This window comes from Scyliorhinus torazame, chromosome 4 (genome assembly GCF_047496885.1).
Source record: "Scyliorhinus torazame isolate Kashiwa2021f chromosome 4, sScyTor2.1, whole genome shotgun sequence".
Lineage (NCBI taxonomy): Eukaryota > Metazoa > Chordata > Chondrichthyes > Carcharhiniformes > Scyliorhinidae > Scyliorhinus > Scyliorhinus torazame.
Window position 1 is genome coordinate 70994938 of NC_092710.1, and position 24628 is coordinate 71019565.

Genomic DNA, 24628 nt, shown 5'->3' on the forward strand with positions numbered 1-24628 from the left:
CAATCGAAGCAGACTACCCTACACTCCCAGGACAGGAACAGCACGGGGTTAGATACAGTAGTAAAGCTCCCTCTACACTGTCCCCATCAAACACTCCCAGGACAGGAACAGCACGGGGTTAGATACAGAGTAAAGCTCCTCTACACTGTCCCCATCAGACACTCCCAGGACAGGTACAGCACAGGGTTAGATACAGATTAAAGCTCCCTCTACACTGTCCCCATCAGACACTCCCAGGACAGGTACAGCACAGGGTTAGATACAGATTAAAGCTCCCTCTACACTGTCCCCATCAAACACTCCCAGGACAGGTACAGCACGGGGTTAGATACAGAGTAAAGCTCCATCTACACTGTCCGCATCAAACACTCCCAGGACAGGTACAGCACGGGGTTAGATACAGAGTAAAGCTCCCTCTACACTGTCCCCATCAAACACTCCCAGGACACGTACAGCACGGGGTTAGATACAGGGTAAATCTCCCTCTACACTGTCCCCATCAAACACTCCAGGACAGTACGAAGTCTTACAACACCAGGCTAATGTCCAACAGGTTTGTTTCGATGTCACTAGCTTTCGGAGTGCTGCTCCTTCCTCAGGTGAATGAAGAGGTATGTTCCAGAAACATATATATAGACAAATTCAAAGATGCCAAACAATGCTTGGAATGCGACCATTAGCAGGTGATTAAATCTTTACAGATCCAGAGATGGGGTAACCCAGGTTAAAGAGGTGTGAATTGTATCAAGCCAGGACAGTTGGTAGGATTTCGCAGGCTAGATGGTGGGGGATGAATGTAATGCGACATGAATCCCAGGTCCCGGTTGAGGCCGCACTCATGTGTGCGGAACTTGGCTATAAGTTTCTGCTCGGCGATTCTGCGTTGTCGCGCGTCCTGAAGGCGCCTTGGAGAACGCTTACCCGGAGATCAGAGGCTGAATGCCCTTGACTGCTGAAGTGTTCCCCGACTGGAAGGGAACATTCCTGCCTGGTGATTGTTGCGCGATGTCCGTTCATTCGTTGTCGCAGCGTCTGCATGGTCTCGCCAATGTACCACGCTTCGGGACATCCTTTCCTGCAGCGTATGAGGTAGACAACGTTGGCCGAGTCGCACGAGTATGTACCGCATACCTGGTGGGTGGTGTTCTCACGTGTAATAGTGGTATCCATGTCGATGATCTGGCACGTCTTGCAGAGATTGCCATGGCAGGGTTGTGTGGTGTCGTGGTCACTGTTCTGAAGACTGGGTAGTTTGCTGCAAACAATGGTTTGTTTGAGGTTGCACGTTTGTTGAAGGCAAGTAGTGGGGTGTGGGGATGACCTTGGCAAGATGTTCATCGTCATCAATGACGTGTTGAAGGCTGTGAAAAAGATAAACTAGTTTCTCCGCTCCGGGGAAGTACTGGACGACAAAGGGTATTCTGTCAGTTGTGTCCCATATTTGTCTTCTGAGGAGGTCGGTACGGTTTTTCGCTGTGGCGCATTGGAACTGTCGATCGATGAGTCGAGTGCCATATCCGTTCGTACGAGGGCATCTTTCAACGTCTGTAGATGTCTGTTACGCTCCTCCTCGTCTGAGCAGATCCTGTGTATACAGAGAGCTTGTCCATAGGGGATGGCTTCTTTAATGTGTTTAGGGTGGAAGCTGGAGAAGTGGAGCATCGTGAGGTTATCCGTGGGTTTGCGGTAAAGCGAAGTGCTGAGGTGACCGTCCTTGATAGAGAAGAGTGTGTCCAAGAATGCAACTGATTTTGGAGAGTAGTCCATGGTGAGTCTGATGGTTGGATGGAACTTATTATGTCATTGTGTAGTCGTTTCAGTGATTCTTCGCAGTGGGTCCAAAGGAAAAAAATGTCATCGATGTATCTGGTGTATAACGTCGGTTGAGGTCCTGTGCGGGGAGTAAGTCTTGTTCAAACTTGTGCATGAAGCTGTTGGCGTATTGGGGTGCGAATTTGGTCCCCATGGCTGTTCCGTGCGTCTGGATGAAGAACTTGTTGTCGAAGGTGAAGACGTTGTGATCCAGAATGAAGCGGATGAATTGCAGAATTGCGTCTGGAGATTGGCAGTTGTCGGTGTTGAGTACTGAGGCTGTTGCAGCAATGCCGTCGTCATGGGGGATGCTGGTGTAGAGTGCCGAGACGTCCATTGTGACGAGGAATGTTCCTGGTTCAACAGGTCCATGGTTGCTGAGTTTCTCTAGGAAGTTCGAAACTTATAGCCAAGTTCCGCACACATGAGTGCGGCCACAACCGGGACCTGGGATTCATGTCGCATTGCATTCATCCCCCACCATCTGGCCTGCGAAATCCTACCAACTGTCCTGGCTTGACACAATTCACACCTCTTTAACCTGGGTTACCCCATCTCTGGATCTGTAAAGATTTAATCACTGCTAATGGTCGCATTCCAAGCATTGTTTGGCATCTTTGAATTTGTCTATATATATGTTTCTAGAACATACCTCTTCATTCACCTGAGGAAGGAGCAGCGCTCCGAAAGCTAGTGACATCGAAACAAACCTGTTGGACTTTAACCTGGTGTTGTAACACTTCTTACTGTGCTCACCCAGTCCAACGCCGGCATCTCCACATCATGGCTCCCAGGACAGGTACAGCACGGGGTTAGAGACAGAGTAAAACTCCCTCTACACTGTCCCCATCAACACACTCCAGGACAGGTACAGCACAGGGTTAGATACAGAGTAAAGCTCCCTCTACACTGTCCCCATCAAACACTCCCAGGACAGGTACAGCACGGGGTTAGAGACAGAGTAAAGCTCGCTCTACACTGTCCCCATCAAACACTCCCAGGACAGGTACAGCACAGGGTTAGATACAGAGTAAAGCTCCCTCTACACTGTCCCCATCAAACACTCCCAGGACAGGTACAGCACGGGATTAGATACAGAGTAAAGCTCCCTCTACACTGTCCCCATCAAACACTCCCAGGGACAGGTACAGCACGGAGTTAGAGACAGAGTAAAGCTCCCTCTACACTGTCCCCCATCAAACACTCCCAGGACAGGTACAGCACAGAGTTAGAGACAGAGTAAAGCTCCCTCTGCACTGTCCCCCATCAAACACTCCCAGGACAGGTACAGCACGAGTTAGATACAGAGTAAAGCTCCCTCTACACTGTCCCCATCAAACACTGCCAGGGCAGGTACAGCACGGGGTTAGATACAGAGTAAAGCTCCCTCTACACTGTCCACATCAAACACTCCCAGGACAGGTACAGCACGGGTTAGATACAGAGTAAAGCTCCCTCTACACTGCCCCATCAAACACTCCCAGGACAGGTACAGCACGGGGTTAGATACAGAGTAAAGCTCCCTCTACACTGTCCCCATCAAACACTCCAGGACGTGTACAACACAGGGTTAGACACAGAGTAAAGCTCCCTCTACACTGTCCCCATCAAACACTCCCAGGACAGGTACAGCACGGAGTTAGAGACAGAGTAAAGCTCCCTCTGCACTGTCCCCCATCAAGCACTCCCAGGACAGGTACGGCACGAGTTAGATACAGAGTAAAGCTCCCTCTACACTGTCCCCATCAAACACTGCCAGGGCAGGTACAGCACGGGGTTAGATACAGAGTAAAGCTCCCTCTACACTGTCCCCATCAAACACTCCCAGGACAGGTACAGCACGGAGTTAGAGACAGAGTAAAGCTCCCTCTGCACTGTCCCCCATCAAGCACTCCCAGGACAGGTACGGCACGAGTTAGATACAGAGTAAAGCTCCCTCTACACTGTCCCATCAAACACTGCCAGGGCAGGTACAGCACGGGGTTAGATACAGAGTAAAGCTCCCTCTACACTGTCCCCATGCAAACACTCCCAGGACAGGTACAGCACGGAGTTAGAGACAGAGTAAGCTCCCTCTGCACTGTCCCCCATCAAACACTCCCAGGACAGGTACAGCACGAGTTAGATACAGAGTAAGCTCCCTCTACACTGTCCCCATCAAACACTGCCAGGGCAGGTACAGCACGGGTTAGATACAGAGTAAAGCTCCTGCTACACTGTCCACATCAAAACACTCCCAGGACAGGTACAGCACGGGTTTAGATACAGAGTAAAGCTCCCTCTACACTGCCCCATCAAACACTCCCAGGACAGGTACAGCACGGGGTTAGATACAGAGTAAAGCTCCCTCTACACTGTCCCCATCAAACACTCCCAGGACGTGTACAACACGGGGTTAGACACAGAGTAAAGCTCCCTCCACAAGAGGAGAAAGATTGCGACAAAGTCCTACATCAGAGTTCTACAAGATTCCTACAAGAGTAGGAATAAACGGGTCTTTTCCCAAATGGCAGGCAGTGACGAATGGGGTATGTGCTGAATGTAGGAATTTTAGGTGTATGATATATTTGGTGCTGTAAGCGTTAAAACCCTGGATTTGTGTGTGTATCACTGCCGCAGTCGTGTTTTTAAAGAACGCTGGTTTGAAAGGTTTGGGAGCCAGAGGTATGATTAAGGCATTATATAAAGCTGGGGCTAATGGAGTTCTGTTTGGATTAATTGTGGAGTTAATTAAATTTCAGCTTGGTAAAATTATAATAGTAATAGCATATTGTCACAAGTAGGCTTCAATGAAGTTACTGTGAAAAGCCCCTAGCCACCACATACCGGCGCCTGTTCGGGGAGGCTGGTACGGGAATTTAACCCGCGCTTCTGGCCTTCTTCTGCATTATAAGCCAGCTGTTTAGCCCAGTGTGCTAAACCAGCCCCATTGTAATGGGAGCTGAGGTGTCAGGCATTTTACAGAATAGCAGTTTTAGATGAGTGTTAGACTGAGATGTGAGAAGTGAAGCAGCTGCTCTCACTGCACTTCAGTTCAATAGATGGCTGTGGACAGAACAGTAATTTCTTTCCATGGCGGTGTGTTGGCCTTTAAAGATTTCCAAATCTTTTAGTTTCCCACTAATCTTTGCCACCTTGTTTGCCTTTTTCTTTCAAGTTGATGCCCTCCTTTTTTTCCTTAGATGTCCGTGGTTGATTATCCTTTTCCCTACAGTCCTTCCTTTCCACTGGTATGTACCTTTTCTGAGCACTGTGAAAAATCTCTTTGACAGTCCTCCATTGTTCCTCAATTGTCCCTCCGCAAAGGCTTTGCTCCCAATCTCCCCTAGCCAACTCCTCCCTCAGCCCATTGTAGTCTCCTTTGTTTAAGCACAAGACACTGGGATTGGATTTTACCTTCTCACACTCCATCTGTATTTTAAATTCAACCTTACTGTGATCGCTCCTTCCAAGAGGATCCCTAACTTATGAGATCATTAATTATTCCTGTCACATTACACAGAACCAGATCTAGAATAGCTTGCTCCTCGTAGGTTCATTATTTACTGTTTGAGAAAACTATCACGGATATATTCTATGAACTCCTCAAGGCTGCCCTGACCGACCGGGTTTGACCAATCGACATGTAGATTAAAATCCCCCATGATAATTTCTGTACCATTTTTACATGCATCAGTTATTTTGTTGTTTATTGCCCACCCCACCGTGATGTTATTATTTGGTGCCTATAGTCTATGCCTGTCAGTGACCTTTTCTCCTTACTATTTCTAATTTCCGCCCAAATGGATTCAACCTTTTTCTCTATAGAACCTACATCATCTCTCACTACCACCCTGATGCCATCCTTAAATAACAGTGCTACACCACCTCCCTTACCTTCCTGCCTGTCCTTCCAAAAAGTCTGGTACCCCAGGATTTTTAACTCCAAGTCGTGACCATCCTGCAACCATGTTTCCTAACACCACCATTAATAACACCTCCTGAGTTCTTCCCATTATCTGTTTTCATAACTTCCGATGTAGTTCAACCCACCTTCTCATGTGCTAACCTGCTGCTTTGCTTCCCATGTACCATTGTACTTCCTGTAATGTTACCCTTCCCTTCACCCCCACTTGCTAGTTTAAAGTTGACTCTTCCACCCTGGGAAAAAGCTTCTGACTATCCACTCTGTCCATGCCCCTCATAATCTTGCAGACTCCTATCAGGTCGCCCCTCAACTTCCATCGTTCCAGAGAGAACAAACCGGGTTTATCCAACCTCTCCTCATAGCTAATGCCCTCCAGACCAGGCAACATCCTGGAAAACCTCTTCTGCACCCTCTCCAAATCCTCCATATCCTTCTGGTAGTATGGCGACCAGAATTGAACACTATATTCCAAGTGTGGCCTAACTAAGGTTCTATAAAGCTGCAGTATGGTTTGCCAATTCTTATACTCAATGCCCCGGCCAATGAAGGCAAGCATGCCGTATGCCTTCTCCACCTGCGTTGCTATTTTCAGTGACCTGTGTATCTGTTCACCCAGATACCTCTCTCTGTCAATATTCTTAAGGGTTCTGCCATTTTCTGTATATGTCCCACCAGTATATTAGACCTTGCAATTGCCTCACATTTGTCCAAATAAAACTCCATCTGTCATCTCTCCACCCAAGTCTCCAACCGATCTATATCCTGCTGCATCCTCTGACAGTCTTCATCGCTATCCGCAATTCCACCAACCTTTGTGTCATCCGCAAACCAGTTACATTTTTCTCTCAGCTCTCCATTCTAAAACTGCTACCTTCAATCTTCTGTGACCAAGCCAGCTCTGTATCCATCGTGCCAGCTCATCTCTGATCCTGTGTGACTTCACCTTCTGTACTAGTCTGCCTTGAGGTACCTTGTCAAAGGCTTTACTGATGTCCATGTAGGCAACATCCACTGCCCTTTCTTAATTAATCAATCTACTGAGGGGAAAAATGTATTTCCTATCCACCCTATGAATGCCCCTCATAATTTTATACACTTCAATCTGGTCCCCCCCCCACCCCCCCTCAGCCTTTCCTGCTCCAAGGCAATCAGCCTAACCAACCTCTCTCGATAGCTGAAATGCTCCAGCCCAGACAAAATCCTGGTGAATCTCCTCTACACCCTTTCTAGTGCAATCACATCTTTCCTATGTGGCAACCAGAACTGCACATAGTGCTCGTGCTGTGGCCAGTGTTTTATACAACACCAACATAATCTCCCTGCTCTTACATTCTGTGCCTTGGCTCATAATGGAAGTATCCCATATGCCTTCTTAACCAGCATATCTACCTGTCCTGCTCTATGGGCATGCACTGCAAGGTCCCTCTGGTCTTCTGGACTTCCTTGCATCCTACCGTTCCTTGTGCATTCCCTTGCCTAGTTAGTCCTCCCAGAATACATTACCTCACACTTTTCATGGTTAAATTCTATTTGCCACTGTTCCGCCCATCTGGCCATCCCGTCTGTATCGTCCTGTACCTCCTCATTACTTACAAAGATGACCTCTTATTCTTTAATAGGTAAAGGCCCAACATCTTCAACCTGTCCTTGTAAGATACATCCCTCATCCCAGGAGTAAGCTGTGAATCCTCTCTGACTGCATCTAACACAATTATATATTTTTTTCCAAATGAGACCAAATCTGTACTGTGGTCTCATCAAGGCCCTGTACAGATGCAACAAAATGTCCCTCCTTTCCATTCCCTTGCAATAAACACTAACATTCCCTTTGCCTTCTAATCACAGCTATACCTGAAAACTACCTTGTGATTCATGTACCGGGACATCCAGATCCCTCTGTCTCAGAATTCTGTAATCTCTCTCCATTTAAATAGCATTCCTGCTTTTCCATTCTTCCTGCCAAAGTTGACAAGTTCACATTTGCCCACGTTATATTCCATCTGCCAAATGTTTGCCCACTCACTCAACCCTTCTATGCCCCTATGCAGACACGCGGCCTCCTCTAGACAAGTTATTTTCCTACCTACCTTGGTGCCAAATTTAGCTACCAAACATCATTTATGTAGATAGTAAACAGTTGCGACCCTTTGACATTTCCTGCGGCACTCCATTTGACGCAGCTTGCCAAGCTGAAAAAGACCCATTCTTATCCTAATGTTTTTTGTTGCTTGCTGACCAACCAATTCTTTATCCATTCCAAAATGTCAACGCCATCCACCACACAATCTTATCTTTTACATGACACCTCAGCAAATGTCTTCCGGAAATCCAGGTATATCACATCTACAAGTTCCCCTTCATCCACCTTGCTTGTGACTTTTCCAAAAAACCTCTAATAAGTTTGTTAAACACAATTTCCCTTTTGCAAAATTCATATCGGCTATGTCTGTATCCTGCTATGATCTCCTTAATAATGGATTCCAGCAATTTCCCCATGGCAGAAGATAGGCTAACTGGCCTCTAGATTTCTGTCTCCTTCCTTTCTGGAATACAGCTGTTACATTATCTATTTTCCAATGCACTGGGACCCTCCCAGCAGCCAAGGAATTTGGAAGATTGCAACCAATACGGCAGCACGGTAGCACACGTGGCTAGCACTGTGGCTTCACAGCACCAGGGTCCCAGGTCCGATTCCCCACTGGGTCACTGTCTGTGCGGAGTCTGCACGTTCTCCCAGTGTCTGCGTGGGTTTCCTCCGGGTGCTCCGGTTTCCTCCCACAGTCCAAAGACATGTAGGTTAGGTGGATTGGCCATGATCAAACACCTTGGTGTCCAAAAAGGTTGTGGAGATGCCGGCGTTGGACTGGGGTGAGCACAGTATGAAGTCTTACAACACCAGGTTAAAGTCCAACAGGTTTGTTTCGATGTCACTAGCTTTCGGAGTTAGTACGGATTATACTCCGAAAGCTAGTGACATCGAAACAAACCTGTTGGACTTTAACCTGGTGTTGTAAGACTTCGTACTGTCCAAAAAGGTTAGGAGGGGTTATTGGGTTATGGGGATAGGGTGGAAGTGAGGGCTTAAGTGAGTCGGTGCAGACTCAATGGGCCGAATGGCCTCCTTCTGCAATGTATGTTCTATGTATCAATGCATATGTTATCTCTGCAGGCATTTCTTCTAAGGCCCTAGGATGCAGGCTCTCTGGTCCGGTGACTTGTCAGCCTTCACCTCTAATAGTTCCCCCACAACATTTACCCTGTTCCTCCCTCCTGTTCACCTCTTGAGTTTCAAGAATCTTTGGAAAGTTTTCCATAATACCTGCTTAATGCTTCAGCCATTTCTTTGCTTTCCATTATCAATTCCCCAAACTCACTTAGCAGAGGACCAACACTAGGGCAGCACGGTGGCACAGAGGGTTAGCCCTACAGCCTCACGGCGCCAAGATCCCAGGTTCGATCCCGGCTCTGGGTCACTGTCCGTGTGGAGTTTGCACATTCTTCCCGTGTTTGCGTGGGTTTCGCCCCCACAACCCAAAGATGTGCAGGCTAGGTGAATTGGCCACGCTAAATTGCCCCTTAATTGGAAAAAATGAATTGGGTACTCTAAATTTATATATTTTTTTTTAAAAGCAGAGGACCAACACTAGCTTCTCCTCTTTAAATACTTAGCGAAATTCTTACAATCTGCTTTTATATTGTTAGAGAGCTTTCTCTCATACTCTTCTTTCTATATTTTTTTTTCGTCCTTCTTTGCTGGTTCTTAATATATGACTAATCTTCTGCCCTGCTAGTAATCTTTGCACTTGTACATTTCTACATGTCTTTCAATTTGATACTATGCTTTACTAATTTTTTGCCATGGATGATGCGCCCTTCTCAAATAGTCTTTCTTTCTCACTGGGATAAATCTGTGCTAAGATATCTCCTGAACATCGCTACTGCCCTAACTTTTGACCTAGATTTTCAGTTCACATTCACTAGATCTACTTACCTTTGTTCCAGTTTAAAAGATTAGTCTTAGACTCACAATTCGCTCCTTCAAACACAAGATGAAATTCTATCATGTTATGATGGCTGTTGCCTACAGGCTCCTTTGAAATGAGGTTACTGATTAATTTGGTCTCTAATCATGACCAATTCCAGAATAGCCTGCTCCTTGGTTGGCTCCAGAACATACTGCTCTAAGAGAATTCCCCAAATATACTCCCATGAACTCATATTCCATATCTTTGCCAATCTGATTTGTCTAGTCTGCGAGTAGATTAAAGTCACCCACAATTATTGTCGTACCTTTCTTACACATCCCATTTTTCCCCCTTGTATACCCTACCGTGTAACTATTCTGAGAGGACCTATATATTCCCACAGGTAACCTCCTGCCTTTACTATTTCTTATCTCTACCCAAATTCAACATTTTGCTCTTTCGAGCCAAGATGTTCTCTCACCACTGTGCTAATGATATCCTTAATTTAAAAAGCTATCAGGTCAGACATGTACATTTTTGTAGAAGGGCCAGGTGGACTCAAAACATTAACTCTATTTCTCTTTCCACAAGAGAGCTGCCAGACCAGAGATTGTCCAGCATTTTATTTTATATATATATTTCTATTTGTCTTAACAATTCAGCCATTTTGCTATGAATGTTGCACACATTCAAACACAGAGCCTTTAACTTGGTCTTTTCGGCATTTTTGCACTCTGCGGCAATATATACTGGTGCACCCTTTTGTTTGTAATCTCTGCATCTTCCTGTCGCACTCTGGTTAAAAATCACAGCTCTGCTCTATTACCTCATAGAATCCATACAGCTCAGAAGGAGGCCATTTGGCCCATCTCGTCTACACTGGCCCTTGGAAAGAGCACCTTATCTCACCCAACACTTCCACCCTATCCCCATAACCCAGTAACCCCACCTAATCTTTTGGACTCCCCAAGGGCAAATTTAGCATGGCCAATCCACCTAACCTGCACACCTTTGGACTGTGGGAGGAAACCGGAGCACCCGGAGGAAATCCATGCAGACACAGGGAGAAAGTGCAAACTCCACACAGACCATAACCCGAGGCCGGAATTGAACTCGGGTCCCTGGCTCTCTGAGACATCAGTGCTAACCACTGTGCTACCGTGCCGTCCCAACCTCGTTATTTCCCTTTGATTTACTTTGTCAACTCTCGTATAATCCAACACCCCCACTATTTAGTTCAAAGCCCTCTCTACTGCCTTAGTTAGAAGACTCATCAGAACACCGGTCCCACCATGGTCCAGGCAAATTGTATTCCTGCTCCTATTTCTTATGTTCTTACGGTGGGAAACAAGCTGTTTGCCAATACTCTCCTTACCTGGTGAAGCTCCCGTCTTCCGAGATTCTCGGCGCGGCTCCTCGTCTGTGGCGGAGTCCGATTCACATACGAGCTGCATGGTGTCCAGGCTGCTCACAGGGCGCGTGTCAGTGCATTTCTGTCGAGCGGAGTGCTTGCTGTTTGGCCCAGAGTCACCGAGCTTTGTTGCCTCCTTCGTGGGGGGCTGTGGGCAGTTCCCCGAAAGGCAACACTCCTGCACCTTGTTCCTTGTTCTCCTACTGCCCACTGTCGGGGATGCTGAATTTTGACTGCGAGCGGGTGACGGATGCTGGGGTGTGGGCCGCCCACTTGGACTCAGTGCTGCACAGTAGCTGCCAGTCTCATCCTTTGACCCCTGTGGTGGCCCCTCGTGACCAGAAGGCATCCTCTTCTGGCTGGAATCGCTCTCGCTGCCAGGTTCCGACACGCTGCTGCTCTCCGATGCCAGAGTCCGCGGATTCCCCTCCACCTTCATGGCCCTCTCCAGGGGGAGGCCGACGGGCGTTCGGAGGTAGCGTCCACCCTCTGGGGGGTTCCCGTGCCCAGCAGGATCCCGCGCACAGTTTCTGGTCCTACTCCTGCTTCTGGTTGCAGCACTGTGGTCAGGGGCGGCCGGAGTACTGGCCAGCAGCAACCAGGGGAAAGAATGACCTGCGATACACTCCCAGACCGCCGTCAGAGACCCTCCTGAGCGCTCCAACACAACTGACTTCAGATCAGGGATGAAGCCACACTCCTGGCTGTGGTCATGTGACCAGATCACAAGTTGCCGCAAGGCGTCATTCGAAGCTCGAAGCACACTGAAATCCCCGTCTGTGTCACCGGGTCCTGCACAGAGAAAGGCAGTAAGTACACAATCAAACACACAGACATAAACGCACACTCACAGAGTAGGTAAAGGAAATTAGTAACAGTAAAGAAATGGTTTTGGGGAAATTAACGGGACTGAAGGCGGGGAAATCTCCAGGTCCTGATAATCTTCATCCCAGAGTACTTAAAGAAGAAGCCCTAGAAATAGTAGAGCCATTGGTGGTCATTTTCCAAAACTCTTTGGACTCTGGAATGGTTCCCACAGATTGGAGGGTAGCGAATGTAACCCCACTATTCAAAAAGGGAGGTAGAGAGAAAACAGGGAACCATAGACCAGTGAGCATAATGTTGGTAGTAAATTATCAAGGATTTCATACCACAGCATTTGGATAGCAGTGGTGTAATCACTAAAGTCAGCATGGATTTACAAAAGGAAAATCATGATCAACAAATCTACTAGAATTCTTTGAAGATGTAATTAGTAGAGTTGACCAGAGAAAGCTGGTGGATGTGGTTTATTCAGACTTTCAGAAGGCTTTCGACAAGATGTCACATAGCAGATTAATATGTAACGGTAAAGTGCATGGGATTGCAGGTAGTGTCCTGAGATGGATGGAAAGCTGGTAATCAGACATGAAGCAAAAGGTTGGAACAAATGTGTCTTTTTCTGATTGGCAGGCAGTGACTGGGGGTACCATAGGGATCAGTGCTAGGATCCCAACTGTTCACATTATATATTAATGATTTAGACGAGGGAACTAAATGTATTATCTCCAAATTTGCAGATGATACAAAGTTGGTGAGAGGGTGAGCTGTGAGGAGGATGCAGAGATGGATCAGTGGGATTTGGACAGGCTGAGTGAGTGGGCATATGCATGGCAGATTTAGTATAATGTGGATAAATGAGGTTATCCACTTTGGCAGCAAAAACAGGGAGGCAGATTATTATTTGAATGGGTGTAAATTGAGGGAGGTGGATACTCAGCGAGACCTTGGTATCCTCGTGCATCAGTTACTGAAAGTAAGCGCACAGGTACAGTAGGCAGTAAAGGCGGCAAATGATACGTTGGCCTTCAGAGCAAGATGATTTGAGTATGGGAACAGACATGTTTCACTGCAAGTGTATGGTAAACATTTGCTGCATGCTGCTGTGCCGAGGACCCAGGTGTCCTTGTGCATGAATTGCAAAAAGTTGGTTTGCAGGTGCAGCATGATTAGGATACCAAATGGAATTTTGTCCTTCATTGCTAGAAGGATGGAGTTTAAAGGCAGGGAAGTTACGTTGCAGCTGTGTAGGGTGCTGGTGAGGCCACATCTGGAGTACTGTGTACAGTTTTGGTCTCCTTACTTGAGAAAGGATGTATTGGATTGCATTGGAGGGGGTGCAGAGAAGATTCACTGGGTGGATTCTGGAGTTGAGAGGATTGGCTTATGAGGAGAGATTGAGCAGAATGGGACTATACTCATTTGAATTTAGAAGAATGAGGGGGGAAATCTGATAGAAACATAAATTTATGAAGGGAATAGTTAAGATAGTAGCAGGGAGGTTGTTTCCACTGGTGGGTGAAACTAGAACTAGGGGGCATTGCCTCAAAATAAGGGTGAGCAGATTTAGGACTGAGTTGAGGAGGAACTTCTTCACCCAAAGGGTTGTGAACTTGTGGAATTTCCTGCCCAGTGAAGTAGTTGAGGCTACCTCGTTGAATGTTTTTAAGGAAAAGGTAGATAGATCTTTGAGCAGTAAAGGAATTAAGGGTTATGGCAAGTGGGCAGGTTACTGGAACTGAGTCCACAAAAAGATCAGACACGGTCTTATTGAATGGCGGAGCAGGCTCGAGCGGCCAGATGGCCTACTCCTGCTCCTAGTTCTTATGTAATTGTATCAGGTATTGGTGAGGCCACACCTGGAGTATTGTGTGCAGTTTTAGTGTCCTTATCTGAGGAAGGATGGTCTTGGTATGGAAGCAGTGCACCAAAGATTTACCCAGTTGATTCCTGGGATGGTGGGACTGTCATACGAGGAGAGACTAAATCGTTTAGGATTATATTGATTGGAGTTTAGAAGAGTGAGAGGGGATCTCATAGAAACTTAGAAAATTCTAACAGGATTAGACAGGGTAGATTCAGAAAAATATTCCCAATAGTGGGGGGGGGGGGGGGGGGTCCAGAACTCGGTCATAGTTTGAAGATAAGGGGTAAATCATTTAGGACTGAGGGGAGGAGAAATTTCTTCACCCAGAAAGTGGTGAATCTGTGGAATTCGCTACCACAGAAAGTAGTTGAGGCCAAAACGTGTAATTTCAAGAAGGAATTAGATGTAACTCTTTCGACTAAAGGCATCAAGGGATATGCGGGGGGGGGGGGGGGGGGCGGAATCAGGGATTGAACTTGATGATCAGCCATGATCATGATGAATGGTGGAGCAGGCTCGAAGGGCCGAATGGCCTCCTCCTGCTTCTATTTTCTATGTTTCATGTCTTCACATGGAGGAAACCCTCTATCATTTTTTTTTAGTAACAATTTAGTGTACCCAATTATATATTTTTTCCAATTAAGGGGCAACTTAGCGTGACCAATCCACCTAACCTGCACATCTTTGGGTTGTGGGGGTGAAACCCACGCAGACATGGGGAGGATGTGCAAACTCCACACGGACAGTGACCCAGGGCCTGGATTCGAACCCGGGACCTCAGCGCCGCAGTCCCAGTGCTATCCACTGCGCCACATGCCGCCCTGAAACCCTCTATCATTACAGTGCTAAACAGGATAGACTCAGAATAGGCCTAGCAGTTCCAAACTGGGCACTGTGGTCCACCGACAGCAGAATTGGATTCAACCAACAATCTGCAATCTCACGGCTGACCGATCCCTCTTTACCCTATTTTGAGGTGAATCAAATAACAAATTAAAATAAAACAAATAAAATGAGGGGCAAATAAAAGGGACAGGCCCTTAAAAGGGATACTGCCATAAATAAAAACAAAGGAAATTAAACATCAAACTAAAGGTGAAGAAGAGGGTTAGTAATGCGCCCCAGTCCCCACAGTGTCCATCGGGCACGGAATGCTTCAATGGTGATGGTGTACACTGCACGCTCCCGCTTCAGGGACATCCGGCCACGAATGTAGCTGCAGTACAGGGGCAGACAATCGGGTCGGACGACCCCCTTGGTTGCCCCGCTGCCTGACCTGTTAATGGCAAGTTTGGAGCAGGTTCACGAGAGGTCCTCCTCCTTCCCCACCTGACTCCGCACCAAGTAGATCCCCCACTACCACCAAGCTCAGGGGTCAACCCTGGTTCAATAAGACACGCAAGAGATCATGCCAGGAGCAGCACCAGGCATACCTAAACAATCAGTTTCAACCTAAACCTAGTGAAACTACAGCACAATACTGAACACATGCTACAGCATGCGGCGGACAAATCTGAGTGATCCCACGGCCAATGCGGGGAGGGGGAGGAAGCTTAGTACATCAGTGCAAAAAAAGGCACTCGCAACAATCTTCAGCCATATGTCCCGAATGGATGGTGCATCTCAGTCTCCTCCATCACAGATGCCTTTCTTTTGACAATTCAACTGATACGGTTGATGGCACTGAAGACTGCAAAAGTTATGGGCCTACAATAAAATTCAAGTAACAATGAAGACTTGTGTTCCTGAACTAACTGCATCCCCCAGCTGAACTGTACAGCTACAACACTAGCATCTACCCAACAATGTGGAACATTGCCCAAGAATGTCATGTAACAGAGCAGGTAAATCCAACCCAGCCATTTACCACCTTAACAGTCTATTCACAATCGTCAGTGAGGTGCTAGAAGGTGTCGTCAACACATCAAGGGCCACTTACTCGTCAATAACCCGCTCACTAACGCTCTCCAGGGTCACTTGGCTCCGAGGCCTTTTGGAGCAGTTGGTACTGCCTTTCCTGCTGGGTTCGAGTCCAACGGCAGGACTTGTTGGCCACAGGAACGTTCATTACACGGTTCAACTGGCTAATAACCAGCTCTGGAATCCTTCCACCACTTCTCCTTACTGTTCCCCAAAGGGGATAAAAAAGTGTGGGTGCGAAGATAGGCTAAAGATAAAACTCGCGTCCTGACCTTATAACAGCCTTTATCCAAACCTGGATAAAAGATCTGAACCCGAGAGTGGAGAGTGACTGCCCTTGACATCAAGGCAAGATAGCATTCTGCAAATTACAAAATTCAGTGATAATGCAACAATCGCAGGCGATGGAGTCAGCGTAATTGGAAGAGTAAAATTAAAATCGAAATTGCTCGATTAAGTGAGTGGGAGATCTGTGGCAAACAGATTTCAATGCCGGCAAATGAGAGATCATACACAGTGAACAGTTTTGGTCCCTTTATCTAAGGGAACATATACTGGCATTGGAGACTGTCCAGGAAAGGTTCACTAGGTTGATCCGCGGTAAGGAGTGATTTTCTTATGAGGAGATGTTGAGCAGATTGGGACTGTACTCATTAGAGTTTAGAAGAATGAGAGGCGACCTTATTGAGACATACAGGATTCTCAGGGAAGCTTGACAGGGATGCTGAGAGGTTCTTTCCCCTGGTGGGATAGTGTCGGATCAGAGGGCATAATCTCAGAGTAACCCCATTTAAGACAGAGATGAGGAGGAATTTCTTCCCTCAGAGGATTGTAAACCTGTGGAATTCGTTACCACAGAGAGCTGCAAAGGCTGGCTCGTGACGTATACTCAAGGCTGAGATAGGCGGATTTTTAATCAGTAAGGGAATCAAGGTTTATGGGGATAAGGTGGGAAAGCGAGTTGAGGATTATCACATCGGATCAGCCATGATCTCACAGCAGACTCGAGGGGCTGAATGGCCTCTATGAATCGTGGTCTTAAGGACCCCTGGCAAAATTGAAATGAAAGGTGTGACACCCAGAGTTGCTAATAGTGCTTCAGTTGTGGCCTGACCAGGGTTTTTTATAGCTTAAGCAGAACCTTTACCTCCTCGTACAATTAGGACCGTTTTCATTAGAACGACGGAGGTTGAGGGGTGACTTGATAGAGGTCTACAAGATTATGAGGGACATTGATAGAGTAGATGGGCAGGCACTCTTTCCCAGGGTGGAGGGGTCAGTCACCAGGGGGAATAGGTTTAAGGTCCATGGGGCAAGTTTTATTTACACAGAGGGTGGTGAGTGCCTGGAACGTGCTGCCAGGGGAGATTTTGGAAGCAGTATAAAACTGCATTCAAAATGCATCTTGACAAAGACATGGATAGAATGGGTATGGAGGGGTACGGCACTGGGAAGTGCTGAGGATTTTAGCTACGGGTGATATCATGACCGGTACAGGCTTGGAGGGTGAAAGGGCCTGTTCTGTGCTGTGTTGTTCTTTGTATTCCCGAGTCTCTTGAACCTCTATTTCTTACCGTTTATATCTCTTCTCCATTTACAAAAAGTACTCAGATTTTAAGGTCCAAATTTTGTAATTTGCGGCTTTCTAGCCCTTAATCCAAATTGTTAATCAATATTTAACCGTTGAGGCCCCAACACAGATCATTGTGGGATGCAGTCAGTCACATCCTGCCACTTATAGAGAGTACTTGTCCATTATCCTGACTGTCTCGGTCCACTTAGCAGACGTTCGAACCTTACTAAGAATTGCATGATACTCCTCACAGTCCCTCTTTTTTTAAATAAATTTAGAGTAGCCAATTCATTTTTTTCCCAATTAAGGGGCAATTTAGCGTGGCCAATCCACCTAGCTTGCACATCTTTTGGGTTGGAGGGGAGGGGGGGGGGGGGGGGGGGGAGGGGGGTCGGAAACCACGCAAACACAGGGAGAATGTGCAATCTCCATATGTTCAGTGACCCAGAGCCGGGATCGAACCTGGAACCGCTAACTCACTGCGCCACCGTGCTGCCCCTCTCACAGTCCCTCATGAAGGACATCAAATGCCTTCTGGAAGACTATTTAAATTACAGTCATAGAAATTCCCCTCCCGGTGGCCTAGCCCCCCTTGCAAACAAAGTTCAATCTGGTTTGTCAAGCACCGTCAACCCTTTTCAATCTATAGTTCTCTTTGACCAGCTGAAACGTAGAGTCTTCAATCACCATCTCCTTCATTGTCGAGTCTTCAATCCCTGACAATAGCTGATATTTCCTGGATTACATTCATGTTGTGAACAAATATTTTTCCTCATGTTGCCTTTGGTTCTTTTGGCCATTTGCCTCACAGTTACAACCTTCCAAACAATACAAACAGTTTATCTCCAAGTCCAGACTCTTCATGATTTGGAACAATACTGCTAAATCTTTCTTCACGTAATGCAAGCACAGAATAAGACCCTTCAGCCCATCGTGTCTTCACCAGCCATCAAGCACCTATCTATTCTAATCCTATTTTACAGGACTTGGCCTATATGCTATGGGTTTCAAGTGCTCATCTAAATGCTTCTTAAATGTTGAGGGTTTCCACCTCCACCATCCTTTCAGGCAGCGAGTTCCAGATTCCCATCACCCGCTGGGTGAAAAGGTTTTCCTCAAATCCCCTCTAAATCTTGTGCCCCTTACCTTAAATCTGTGCCCCCCCCCCCCCCATGTTATTAATCCCTCTATGAAGAGGAAAAATTTCTTCCTATCTACATTTATATCCTTTAGAATTTTGTACACCTCGATCAGATCCTCCCTCGGCCTTCTCTGCTCGAAGGAGAACAATCCCAGCCTATCCAGTCTCTTTTCATAGCTGAAAAGCTCCATCCTCGACAACATCCTGGTGTATCTCCTCTGCATCCTCTCCAGTGCAATCACCAGAGTTGCACACAGTACTATAGCTGTGGCCTAACCAGCATTTTATACAGTTTCTTAATAACCTCTATTTTGTAAAGGAAGCGCAAGCCCTCCAAGCAACCCATTCCCTGATAACTGAAGTTGTTCATCCTTGGAATCTTTTGCTTCAATCTTTTTCGCACACTCTCTCATGCCCTCACGTCCTTCTAAGTAGGGAAGTCTTACTTCAGTTATACAGGGCCTTGTTGAGACCATACCTGGAGCATTGTGTGCAGTTTTGATCTCCCTATCTAAGAAAGGATACACTTGCCATAGAGGGAGCGCAGCGGAGGTTCACTAGGCTGACGCCGGGGTTGGCGGGACTGTCCTATGAGGAGTGATTGGGCCTGTGCTCACTCGAGTTTAGAAGGATGAGAGGAGGTCTGATTGAAACTTAAAATTCTTTTATACAGTAATTTAAAGTACCCAATTAATTTTTTCCAATTACAGGGCAATTTCGCGTGGCCAATCCACCTACCCTGCACACCTTTAGGTTGTGGGGTGAAACCTACGCAGACACAGGGAGAATGTGGAAACTCCACAAAGACACTGACTCAGGGCCAGGATCAAATTTTAACAGGGCTGGACAGACTAGATGCAGGGAGAATGATTTCCCTGGTTAGGGAATCTAGAGCCAGGGGACACAGTCTCAGGGTCCGGGGCAGACCATTTAGGACTGAGATGAGGAAACATTTCTTCACTCAAAGGGTGGTGAACCTGTGGCATTCTCTACCACAGAAGGTGGTGGAGGCCAAGTTACTGAATGTATTCAAGAACTGATTGTTATGTTTTAGATTTTAAAGGCATCAGGCAGTATGGGGAGAAAGCTGGAATATGGCATTGAGATCAAGGACTCGCCATGAGCATACAGAATCGCAGTGCAGGCTTGAAGGGCCGAATGGCCTCCTTCGGCCCCTAGTTTCTATATTCCTATGTGAGTGACATGATTTGAATGCAAAACTCCAGTCGAAGCTGAATCAGTGATACATAGGAACAAGGAGCAGGAGTGGGTCATTCAGCCCCTCGAGCCTGCTCAGCCATTTAACAACATCATGGCTGATCCAATAGTGACCGCAAATCTGCTTCTCACCTACCGCCGATAACATATATGCCCTTGCTTCTCAAGAATCTTTTCACCTCTGCCTTAAAAATATTCAGACTCGGCCTCCACCACCTTTTCAGAGAGAGAGTTTCAAACATTACAACGCTGAGAAAAGATTTCACCTCATCTCCACTTTAAATGGGCGATCTCCTTATTTTTAAACAATGACCCCCTAGTTCCAAAGTCTCCCACAAGAGGAAACATCTCCTCCACATCCCCCCCCCCCTCAGGATCTAGTGTTGTAATTAAGTCATCTCTTATTCTTCTAAACTCCAGCGGATACAAACCTAGCCTGTCCAACCTTTCCTCACCCCACCAATTCCAGGAATTAGTCTAGTAAGCCTGTTCTGAACACTTTTAACGCATTTACATCATTACTTAAATAAGGTGACCAATATTGTACACACTAGTCCAGATGCTAACCTCCCTTCTTCTGCATTCATTTCCTCTCACAATAAATTATAACGTAAGAGCTAGTGGCAGGGGTAGGCAGCTCAGTCCCTCGAGCACACTCCGGCATCAGAGACGTTCTTGCCTGATCTCATCGCAGCCTCGTTTCCACTTTCCTGTCCGCTCCCCATAACCCTTCATCCCGCTGCTAATTAAAAACCTTGCTACCTCCTCAACTCAGCGTCTACTGCACTCTGGGCTAGAGAATTCAACAGATTCACAGCCCTTTCAGCAAAGGAATTCGTCATTTCTGTTTTAAATCTGCCACCCCTAAGGCTAACACTATGGCCTATCGTTCCAGAAATGATGTGATTGCCAGCATAACCAGGGCTGCTAGGGTGTGGGGGGAGGGGGCTGCTAGGGTGTGGGGGAGGGGGCGGCGGCGGGGAGGGAGGCGGGGGGCGGCGGGGAGGGGGGGGGCGGCGGCGGAGGGGCGCTGCGGCTGGGGGAGCGGCGCGGCGGGAGGGGGAGGGGGAGCGGCGGGAGGGGGAGGGGCGTGGCGGGAGGGGGAGGAGCGCGGCGGGGGGGGAGGGGCGCGGCGGGAGGGGGAGGGGCGCGGCGGGAGGGGGAGGGGCGCGGCGGGAGGGGGAGGGGCGCGGCGGGAGGGGGAGGGGCGCGGCGGGAGGGGGAGGGGCGCGGCGGGAGGGGGAGGGGTGCGGCGGGAGGGGGAGGGGCGCGGCGGGAGGGGGAGGGGCGCGGCGGGAGGGGGAGGGGCGCGGCGGGAGGGGGAGGGGCGCGGCGGGAGGGGGAGGGGCGCGGCGGGAGGGGGAGGGGCGCGGCGGGAGGGGCGCGGCGGGAGGGGGAGCGGCGCGGCGGGAGGGGGAGCGGCGCGGCGGGTGGGGGAGCGGCGCGGCGGGTGGGGGAGCGGCGCGGCGGGTGGGGGAGCGGCGCGGCGGGAGGGGGAGCGGCGCGGCGGGTGGGGGAGCGGCGGGAGGGGGAGCGGCGCGGCGGGAGGGGGAGGGGCGCGGCGGGAGGGGGAGGGGCGCGGCGGGAGGGGGAGGGGCGCGGCGGGAGGGGGAGGGGCGCGGCGGGAGGGGGAGGGGCGCGGCGGGAGGGGGAGGGGCGCGGCGGGAGGGGGAGCGGCGCGGCGGGAGGGGGAGCGGCGCGGCGGGAGGGGGAGCGGCGCGGCGGGAGGGGGAGCGGCGCGGCGGGAGGGGGAGGGGCGCGGCGGGAGGGGGAGGGGCGCGGCGGGAGGGGGAGGGGCGCGGCGGGAGGGGAGGGGCGCGGCGGGAGGGGGAGGGGCGCGGCGGGAGGGGGAGGGGCGCGGCGGGAGGGGGAGCGGCGCGGCGGGTGGGGGAGCGGCGGGAGGGGGAGCGGCGCGGCGGGAGGGGGAGCGGCGCGGCGGGAGGGGGAGCGGCGCGGCGGGAGGGGGAGCGGCGCGGCGGGAGGGGGAGCGGCGCGGCGGGAGGGGGAGCGGCGCGGCGGGAGGGGGAGCGGCGCGGCGGGAGGGGGAGGGGCGCGGCGGGAGGGGGAGGGGACAAGCGGGGCAGAGTAGCGGAGCGAGAGGGGGAGGAGCAGGGTGGGAATGAGTGGAGGAGAGTGACTGAGAAAGATACGAAACAATAGTCTATCTCCAGAGAAACACCGGTACCCACCTGAATCACTCTCAGGGGACTTGGAGGTGTAACTGTTGGAACAAAACAAAAAGAGAATATAAGCAGGAGCAAAACAAGCAGAAAAATATGAGTTAAAAGTCACGTATGTTCAGTGCAGTAAAACAGACATAATGCACACCACCCAATATACACAGTCTCTATTCCAATACACACTGTGGTACATCACCGACTCTGTCCCAATACACACTGTGGACATCACCGTCTCTGTTCCAATATAGCAGTACATCAATGTCACAACCCACGGCAGTACATCATTTACCCAAAGACTGATCGAAAATTGTAAAGTTAATAAGTGTCGCTACGTTAAAATCCCAATAGCAGTTGGTGTACCCACAGCACAGAGACTGCAGTGGGTCAAGCTCGCCACCACCTTCCCATGGGCCAGTGAAGTGTGGAAAACACTTCCAATGAATGAATAAAATAGAAACTACTGCAGTCAAGAATGAGCTTTACTCTGTATCTAACCCCGTGCTGTACCTGTCCTGAGAGTGTTTGCTGGGGACAGTGCACAGGGAGCTTTATTCTGTACCTCACCCCATGCAGTACCTGTCCTGGGAGTGTTTGATGGGGACAGTGCACAGGGAGCTTTACTCTGTATCTAACCCCGTGCTGTACCTGTGCTGGGAGTGTTTGATGGGGACAGTGCAGAGGGAGCTTTACTCTGTATCTAACCCCGTGCTGTACCTGCCCTGGGAGTGTTTCAAAGGAACGTATACAGAGAGTTTTACTCTGTCCCCATTTTCTTGTTGCATTTGATGGAATTGGGTTAATCCAACATTGTCAATAACCGCAGCAAAAATCATGAGGAACATAAGAATACAAAGTTCAACAGAAGTATTCGGAGGATGGGAGCAGTCCTTTGAGCATTGATGCTACTACCTGTCGAGGAGGAACTTTGCAAAGTCGGAATGTAAGTGGAATCCCAGCTGATCCTTGACGTTACACCACTGCTCCAGGTGAGTTCCCAGACGGATGCGCGACTTGCTCCTCCGGGCATCCAGCTCCTTGCGTTTCTGCCGTCGCACGTCTTCAGATGCCCGGTGTCGTGACGGCTTGCGATCCTCCATTCCTGCAGCAAAAGGAGATACAAGTGTCAGCAGGGGCCAAACCCTCTCAACCATTCACAATCTGCAGTTGCCATGTCTAACTCCCTCACTCTAATACTCAAAAATGTGCCCACTTCAGACCAGGAGGCAAGGCAGGAGGGTCTCAAACTGTTCCCAGTTTCTCAACTACTGCCCGAGCCAGCTGCATGAAGCTAGATGAACTACTGATGACACAAAACTAGGCGGGAAAGTAAATTGTGAAGAGGACGTACGGAGGCCACAAAGGGACATAGATAGGTGCGTGGACTCTGGCAAATGCAGGATAATATAGGAAAATGTGAACTTGCCAATTTTGACAAGTATAAAAAAGCTTATCTAAATAATGAGAGATTGCAGAGCTCGGAGGTGCAGAGGGATCTGGGTTTCCTAGCGCATGAATCACAAAAGGCAATTATACAGATACAGCATGTAATTAGGAAGCTAATAGAATTGTTTATTGTGAGGGGAATGGATTACAAAAATAGAGAGGTTATGCTTCAGATATATAGAGCATTGGTTGGACCACATGTAAATGTGTTAGAAGCTATTCAGAGACGGTTTACTGGACTAATACCAGGAATGGGCGGGTTGGCTTATGAGGAAAGGTTGGAGAGGTTAGGTTTGTATCCGCTGGAATTTAGAAGAGTAAGAGGTGACTTAATCAAAACCTTTAAGATCCTGAGGGGATCGAAAGGCAGTGGGAGCAGAATTTTTGAACATTTGTAAGGCAAAGGTAGATTCTTGATGAACAAGGGGGCTGAAAGGTTATCAGGGGTCAGCGGGAAGGGGGGTGAGGTTACAATCAGATTAGACATGATCTCTTTGAATGGTGCAGTAGGCTCAAGGGGCGAGTGGCCTACTCTTGCTCCTAATTCGGATATTAGTACGTAATCATCAGCTCAGAAGATCAACCTCCTGGTGCGATGAGTTAAAACCGAAACCGTTCGACATACTTTGGAGGAGTTGAAAAGTCCTTACTAACCCCCCAAAGAGCTCTCGACCATTGTCTTTAAAAACATAAGAACTGGGAGCAGGAGTAGGTAATTCAGCCCCTCGAGTCCGCTCCATCATTCAAATCCAGCGTGACTCATCTCATCTCGGCCTCAACGCCACTTTCTTGCCCGTTCTCCATAACCCTTCAACTCATTATTAAAAATCCATTTCCTCCTCAAATTTACTCAGTGCCCCAGCATCCACCGCACTCTGGGGTAGTGAATTGCACAGATTCGCGACCCTTTTGACAGAGGTAATTTCTCATCACGGTTTTAAATTTGTTCCCGCTCATCCTGAGACTTTGACCTCTCGTTCCAGAATGCCCCACAGGGGGAAACATCCGCTCTACGACTACTTTATCCATACCTTTTATCATCTTATAGACCTCAATTAGTTCTTCTCTCGTTCTTCCAAACCTACAGACCTACACTGCTCAATCTCTCTTAAGTCAAAACCTCTCCTCTCTGGGATCAATCTAGTGAACCTCCTGTGAACTGCCTCCAACTCAACTGCATCCTTCCTCAAGGGGACCAAAACTGTACACAATAGATTGGGAGAGTTGAGCAGTTAAAGCTCTCTCAGATTGGGGAATCACAAAGATTCACTATTTGTTGAGTGGAGAATGGCCATTATTTATTCTAACACTCTGACTGACCCTGTTGTTCGACAATTAAACGAAGGGGAAACCATTTTCTCACCTGCCCAGC

The 24628-nt window shown here is 48.6% G+C and overlaps 1 protein-coding gene across 1 annotated transcript in view; it reads right to left on the minus strand.

The window, feature by feature from the left end:
- Positions 1 to 24628, minus strand: part of znf692 (zinc finger protein 692) — a 51274-nt gene that overhangs the window by 18858 nt on the left and 7788 nt on the right. Inside the window, exons 2-5 of the mRNA XM_072500505.1 lie at positions 22723 to 22912; positions 21823 to 21854; positions 11060 to 11887; positions 7313 to 7421 (exon numbers count right to left, since the gene is read on the minus strand). Coding sequence (XP_072356606.1) covers positions 7313 to 7421; positions 11060 to 11887; positions 21823 to 21854; positions 22723 to 22910 — 1157 coding nt within the window. The 5' untranslated portion in view covers positions 22911 to 22912. The remainder of the gene's footprint in view (positions 1 to 7312; positions 7422 to 11059; positions 11888 to 21822; positions 21855 to 22722; positions 22913 to 24628) is intronic.